The 7,961-nt window shown below is 43.9% G+C and overlaps 1 protein-coding gene across 1 annotated transcript; it reads right to left on the reverse strand.

The window, feature by feature from the left end:
• Positions 1 to 3,233: 3,233 nt before the first annotated feature.
• Positions 3,234 to 4,353, reverse strand: LOC123099902 (transcription initiation factor TFIID subunit 11). Its single transcript, XM_044521932.1, has one exon. It carries the CDS (start codon positions 4,283 to 4,285, stop codon positions 3,476 to 3,478), a length of 810 nt encoding a protein of 269 aa, XP_044377867.1. The 5' UTR covers positions 4,286 to 4,353; the 3' UTR covers positions 3,234 to 3,475.
• Between the last annotated feature and the right edge of the window lie 3,608 nt (positions 4,354 to 7,961).

The following is a 7,961-nucleotide window of genomic DNA, read 5'->3' on the forward strand; positions in this document are numbered from 1 at the left end:
ACATGCACTGGTTCTACCACCACAAGTGCAAAGGCTCATGCAATGTAAGACTCCCGCCCAAACAATGTTGACACCTTCTCGCTTCACTCTTGTAGCCACCACATCCCTTCACTTTTTTCTCTCTATTCCAAGTGCCTCCTCAGATGCACAAACCGCAAGGCATTGTATTTGTCCTCCATGCATTGCAAGAGGTCCATACATATTTTAGTGGTGAAACATATACTTTTAAAATTCCCGTGCACATCGAGCAGCACTGTCAACTCTTTTCTACCACCAAATAACATTTGTTCTTCTTCCTCCACTATGCAAGGAGAATACCACCAACTAAATCTAGGATATTTCATATATGAGAAAATAAACATTACTGCTTGTAGTAGGAAAACATTGTCATTAGAGCAGTCTGGATTAGCACTAGTCGTTTAACTCTTTTACTTTTCTAACTATCTTAACCTATATGAGTACTTTTGTCCTTTTACATGATAGAGCCCATGCTAATCACATATAGCATCACATAGATTGTATCTAAATTATTAGACCACAAATTCGGCAAGTAAACTAAGGCTTGAAATGCATCATGGTCACCGGGTCAACAGATAGTGCCCATGGCCTCCCCATAGTAAATCTTTGCAGTAGGGACCTGGAAAATAAAATTTCTATCAAGATTATGCATAAAAAACATGGACTAAGATAACATGAATGGGGAAAGAGCCAGCCTGAGCAAGGATTCTTGGACCAATGGAAGCAATGAAAGGAACTAATAGTAAAATGGAGCAACAAGCATCTAACCAACAAATTCTAGCTAATGTTTCAACTTTATCCAGTAAGACCGCAGATTCTCTTTTCACATTTATTCCAAGGGTGTGTTCAGAGTTCTTTGGCTTTATATAGTTTTCAAATTACAAATCTCATAAATGTTCACACACTTGTTTGGTGAAACTCGGTGCTCGGTGGCATTGGAGAGCTAATGAGTTCCTCTCTATGTGGCGGACTGAACTTCAATAAAAGTTCACTCGCTATTTTTAGAAAAAGTTAAAGACAGAAGGCAACCTGAATTCCAACGACGTCATATAATGTGTGAAAACTCTGATTGAACAAACCCAAGCTGATGACATACAACAACAAAGCTAGAAAAAATAGTGAATCAATCAAGACATGCCCCTCCCCCCCCAACACACATGTACACAACCAAAATAATAATAAAATTTACATCTAGAAAGGGCGCCCGGTAGTAAATCAGAGCACCAACACAATTTCATAGGAGCAACTTATCTCGGCGGCAATCTATAATGAACGGTTAGTGCTCAGCAAGATGAATCTCTGCTTTGTAGATGAATCTTCTTTTTAAGAACTCCATTGTCCCAATCTCTGTACGAAATGATTGTATGAGTGTACATTGTAATGTGTAAATGGTAATGCTGATGCACAGTCCAATAGTTAATCTGCATGTACGTACATGTATATATCCACACCAACTTAAAAGGGAAATAGTTAGAACTTACCATCAAATGCCACTGAATTTGAAATAGTGCTGATATTCGATGACGGTAATGTAGGGAAATCTAATATTTTTTAATGGTCCAGCGTGAGATATACATCTTAGGTTTCGATGTTAGCTCACAAACTGTTGATTACAAAAGTCTCATCATCCCCAACACATCAATGATAATATATTGCACAATATTGGTTTGTAGATGTTTGCATACCTCCATCATGGAACCTGAATCCGTGTTTCATGTTCTAGTTTCGTGTTAAGCAAAGGGTCCAACACTACAAGTATGAGAATCAGTATCAAGAAGAACCTACACACTATTGGTTAAACATGTACAGCAAAATCACACGCTTCCTGGTCTTAGCAATTAGTATCTCATATATATCTTATCTCCAAATAAAATTAAAATATGCATGTATATCTTGTTTATCATGTCGGCATATGCATCAGCAAAGCTAGCCCCTAGAAGTTTACATATGATTAGTCTTAGGGTAGTTCATACAGAATAATTATGATGTGTCTTGAACTATGAGGCTGCTCTTATCACCAATTCACATTAAAAAGTGGATGAGCCACCTAAAATTTGAACATGAGATCTTATGTTGAACATGATATCCAGTTTGTAATTTAGAAGTTAGTGATCCAGTCCATAATCAAGCAAGGGAAAAGGAATCCCATAACCAAGCAATTGTGACAAATACGATGCATAGTTTTCGGACGCATGCAAATACGATGGGACACTCTGGTGGCTCTACCACTCAGGCAGTGTGGAATACTCTCTGGAAACTTCAGATTCCACGTAAAGTACAGATTTTTGTTGGCGAGCACCGCGAGGAGTTATCCCACTAAGAGCTATACTTACTAACAGGCACATTGGTTCCAAAGGTGCTTGTCCTATCTGTCATCAAGGGGCCGAGGATATCCGTCACTTAATGTTTTTATGCTCGAATGCATGACACTTGGGGACGAAGCTGGGTATCACAAATATCATCGACCAAGCGATCCAGGTTGATAGATCGGGGTTTGCGATCTTGGAATTTATCTTATCATTGCCGGACCAGCAGCTTGAGATGCACCCAATAATTAACTTCAAACAAGTAATAGCCGTTGGGGGCTGGTACCTTTGGTGGATCCGTAGAAAAGTGACGCAGAATGAATCAATTCCTCCCCCTTGGAGGTGGCACTCTCTGTGTTATCAATCTCAAGCAACCATCAGAGGGCTACATCGCTGGTGAGAATTTCCCTTGAAGCAAAGTGGTGTAAGCCGGACCCTCGGTTCATTAAGTTAAATGTTGATGCGGCGTACTACTCGGACGAAGGGGTAGGTGCTACGGCGGCTATCCTGCGTGATGACAAAGGTAATTTCTTGGGAGCCCAATGCAAGTTTATACCTGTTGGGGTGGATGCAATAACAACAGAAGCATTGGCCATGCGAGACGGGCTGATTTTTGCTAACTCCTTTGGGTGAAACCGGGTAGAAGCTGAATCAGATTCTTTGCAAGTAATCAATTATTGTGATGGACAAACCATATGGTGGGACTCGGCGGCGGCAATATTCGCAGAATATTTGGACACTAGTACTTCAATAGGGAAGGTCGTTTATAAGCATTGTTATAGATCTTGTAATCAAGTGGCTCATATGATAGCTCATTTTAGTTACTGTAAGCTCGTAGACGATGTAAACGTTATTTAAGTTTTAATAAAGCTAGCCATGATGGCCTTCCCTCAAAAAAACAATATAGACTTACTACTAGTAAACTCCTTGTCAGGACAACATGTAGTATTATTATCAATTAGTCTATCCGAATGGAAGCACATCGAAAAACTTTGAGGACAATACTTAGTAGAAAAATTACACCCGATCCATACGTGCTGCCTACCTAATTATCCATCTACGTAGACTGAAGAGCAAAACAGGCACGTAATCGTAGAGAGGAAGCAGGGACAACGAGTGCAGTTAACCAAACGTGTGAACCGGCCAGTTGGCTACACGCCGCCGCAGCGGTAGACGATCCGGCACGTCCGCCCCACCCGGACGACGTACTTGTGCTGTGGTTTCACGAGGAACGGCGGCAGCCGCAGGAGCGCCTCGCACACACAGTCCTTCTGCACCTCCTGCAGCCACCGGCAGCAGTCGCGGTACGCCCGAAGCTCCTCGTCGTGGTGGTGCTCGTGGTCGTCGTCATTGTGCTCGTGGTCGTCGTCGTCGTCGTCGTCATCGTCATCAGGTTCGTCGTCATGGTCGTCGTCGTGGTCGGAGTCCTCCTCATGGTCATCATCATGGTCGGGGTCCTCCTCGTGGTCGTCGTCATGGTCCGGGTCCTCATCACCGTCGCGCACACGCCCACGCCGGCCGCGTCCAGTACCACGAAGACGCCCGCGCCCGCGCCCGCGGCGGGTGTGGTTGCCGCCATGGTGACCGGTGCCGTTTCTTGCAACGTGAACTTCGCTGCTGTCGTTGTTTGCCGCCATCAGGCCAAGGGACGAGATGTTGATGACCGCCGCGTGGCCATGGCGTCCACGGAGGCGGCGGTCACCGTCGCCGCCATGGTGCTCGTCGTCGTCGTCGTCGTCGTCATCGTCGTCGTCGTCATCATCATCGTCGTCGTGGTGGTGGTGATGGTCGTCCTCCGGGGGGCTGGGCGGCAGGATGGAGCAAGCCTGACTGGCGATGGCGAACTGGCTGATGCAGAAGGCCTTGGCCTTGCCCTGCTGCGCGGCGACAGTGGCGAGGAGGGAAGGGATGAAGAGGAGTATGGCGGCCAGGGCCGCGACGTGGGCCGCCGATGCCGCCATCTACTGAGTCGTGGCTGCTATGTGGAGTGCATGCCGGCCACTTATAAAGATGTGTAGCCAAGTCAGTAATGTGCATTACAGAGGTTATTAAGTAGTTGGGGTCGAGGCCGGGTAGGGAGTGACCAGATCGATGGAGATGCACACAGCATGGTGCATGGTTGTAATTAGTTAGGTGCTTCATAACGATGGCGTGCATCCAGGATTGTTCAGCCATGTCCACCTTGTTTACATGCATGCATGCAGGCGTGCATTGTTGGTGAGAGGCCAATGACAATTTGGTTGTACAAAACTTTCTAAATTATTATCTTCCTCAATCTTTACACAAGTCCGCGTAATTTAGAATGCTTAGTTTGCACTTCTTAAGCTGTGTTACACTGTGTTTCTTCTTTTACCCGCTGCTTAAACGACAGAATGATAAGTACATACTACTATACAAAATAAATTGTCAAATCTCATCAGAAATACAATTGTCAAATCAGTCACCGGTCAATCTACTAAAATATTTATGCCATCATTGCAACGCACGACAAAAAAAAAATTGAGGAAAACGCACGGCACTTACCTAGTAGTCTTAAAATAACATTAACTTGTTAGATATTTAGTCCAAGGTAAATAGTAAAATTCATTTTGCAATTTTACAGGGGGTGCCCCACTAGATCCGCCACTCGCCAGAATGAGTCATCGACACGTTGCAATCGTCGCCCCCTACCAGAGCCGGCCTGATCTTGATAATGACAGCCCGGATGTCTTCGTGCATGTGCCCCTAAGGAGTAAGGACCATCGCCCTTGAGCTGCAATTGTCATCGTTGATCTCTTAAATTGATACGAAACCCTGACACTGGATTTCACTGCCCCGAATGCACAATGAGAAATCTTAAACCAAAATTATGTTTTATTTCTTGATTTTTTTTAAAACTATCACGTTTTTATAGCAAATTCGGAAACTATAGCACCCAAAGGAAAAAAAAACAGAACTGTGACCCCGTCGGCCTCGTGTGGACCGAAGAGGGTGTTTTCAGTCGGCGGTTGGCCGAAAAGGACTCTTCGGTCACGCATTGGCCGAAGAGATCCGTAGCTGGGCCGAAAAGGCCTTTTTGGTCAGCAGTAGGCCGAAAAGTACTCTTTGATCAGGCGGAGGCCGAAAAGTCCATGGGGCCCATCTTTTCGCGTGAACGAGAGGACGAAGTTGCAAGGCTGCGCTCTTCGGCTTATGTTGGGCCGAAATGGTTTTTTATTTTGACTTATGAATCTGATCAGGAGACATATATTGTTTTATGTATGCGACGGACATATTACTATTAATCCGCATTGTTATTCGAGTTACATTTGCAAAGAAACTGTAACCGATAATTAAGATACAAGTACAGTTGAAAAACGGTGCGGCTAAACTTAAAAATACAGCTTACATACTACACGAAGGCATCATCGTCATCCTCCATCGATGCAACACTTTTGCCCTTCGACGATGCGGTACTCTTGCCCTCCGTCGATGCAGCACTCTTGCCCTTCGACGATGCGGTACTCTTGCCCTTTGATGGTGCGGTACTCTTGGCCTTGGTGCTCGGCATGAAGATACCATCTTGGTCTTCGCTGTCGGCAGTCCATAAATATGTATGCTCTGTTGCAGTCCTTATGAAATTCTCACTCTTCATGTGCACTACCTTCTTCCACCTTCCATGCAACCTAAGAAGTTCTTTACGTACCTCCTCATAGGTCCTTTCAGGCCACCCAGACCTACATAATGCGTGAGCCAACTCATTCAGTACGGTGTCACTACCGATGAGTTCGTCCCATGGAACTATCCTATTGTTCATCCAGAAATCGGTGGCTAGCCTAAGAAGACATTTGCCCATCCCAGGGTGAAAACTACGATCAAAAGGATAATCAGACATCTCGACTACACTAAACTTGACAGCTTCTCCACCTCCGTGAGAAGGGGGTTTTATAGGTAGAGAGGAGAAAATGGTTGGAAAGAACGACTACGGTATGGAGGGAAAGGGTTGGCGGGAACATATGGTGGGAAGGGGTTGGAGGAAAACGAGTGGCGGGAACATATGGAGGGAAAGAGTTGGCGGGAAAATATTAAGGGAAAGGGTTACGTGAAAATATATTTTTTCAGTGTCTAAGATGGGCAATGGTTGCACAACATTCATAAGTCAAAATAAAAAAAATCATTTCGGCCTAACATAAGCCGAAGAACGCAGCCATACAGCTTCGGCCTCCCGTTCACGCAAAAAGGTGGGCATCAGGGACTTTTCGCTGGATCCTATTCGGCGCCCTCTGCGCTCGATACAATACAATCCGCAAATGGGCGCATACCTCCCTGCTCCGCTGGGCCGGCCCATCTAGATTTTCCCCCTGTGTTCATCACACGGCAAAAACATACGCTAGTACTTGGAGTCGAACCGCGTACCTCTTACTTAATAGCAAGCTGCAGTAACCACCGCGCCATCCTCGACTACTAACTTTCATATTTTTATGTCTTTTGTTCTTTCCTTGTTTCTTCTGTTTGTGTTTTTTTGTTTTTGTTTTTCTATTTTCTTTTTCCTCTTTTTCTTTTTCTTTTTCCTAGGCTCCATGAACCTTTTTCAAATTCGTGACCTTCTTATTTAAAATTGATGAATTTTTTATCAAATTCGATGAACTTTTTTTTCAAATTCGATGAACTATCTTCAAATTAGGTGAACTTTTATTGAACGGGATGAACTTTTTCACAATTCGATGAACTTTTCCTGAATTCGATGAACTTTTCCTAAACTTTTTTTGAATTCGACGAAAATTTCCTGAACGTTTTTGAATTCGGCGAACTTTGTTTTGGATTCGGTGATTTTTTTAAATTCAATGAACTTTTTCGAATTCAGTGAACTTTTTTCAAATTAATTAAATTTTTCATATTCGATGAACTTTTTTTAAAATTCAATGAACTTTTTTTAAAATTGATGATGAACTTTTTTTCAATTTGAGGAACTTTATCAATTTTGTAGATTGCTTTCTAAATCCATGAACTTTTTTTTAATTTCGATGAAACTTTTCGAAATTGATGAACTTTTCCAAATTCGATCATTTAAAAAAACTATGAACTTTTTTGCAAATTTGATGAACACTTTTTGAAAATCGGAACTTTTTTCAAGTTCGTCAACATTTCTTCAAAAATGATGAATGTTTTCGAAATCCATAAATGTTTTGTTATCACGATTTATTTTGCAAAAATATCAGTGGTTATGTGAAACAAATACGGTGCGATGGTGTTATTAGGTGTTTCAGGCCGTCCGAAATCACAGATAGCCTGTAGGTGCAGTGGTTAGGGAGCAGGGTCGTGGAATGAACGTCCTGAGTTCGAATCCTGTAACAGCCATTTTTTCTGGGGATTTTTCCCCGCGAGTGTGCGGGTCAACATCTTTAGTGGGCCGGCCCACCTAGCAGGGCGAGTGGGCGCCGGATCTCCTAGCCGGCGCTTAAGGCGCCGACTAGGAGCTCTCGGACTTTTCGGCCTACTGCCTATCAAAGAGTACTTTTCGGCCTACCGCTGACCAAAAGGGCCTTTTCGGCCAGCTAAGGATCTCTTCGGCCAATCCATGACCGAAGAGTCCTTTTCGGCCAACCGCCGACCGAAAACACCCTCTTCGGCCCACACGAGGCCGACGGGGTCATAGTTTTGCTTTTTTTGCATTGGGTG

The sequence above is a fragment of the Triticum aestivum genome, chromosome 4D, assembly GCF_018294505.1.
Source record: "Triticum aestivum cultivar Chinese Spring chromosome 4D, IWGSC CS RefSeq v2.1, whole genome shotgun sequence".
Taxonomy (NCBI): Eukaryota; Viridiplantae; Streptophyta; class Magnoliopsida; order Poales; family Poaceae; genus Triticum; species Triticum aestivum.

Coding starts and splice junctions, on each gene's coding strand:
- LOC123099902 (XM_044521932.1), bottom strand. CDS start 4,285: ATGGCGGCATCGGCGGCCCACGTCGCGGCCCTGGCCGCCATACTCCTC.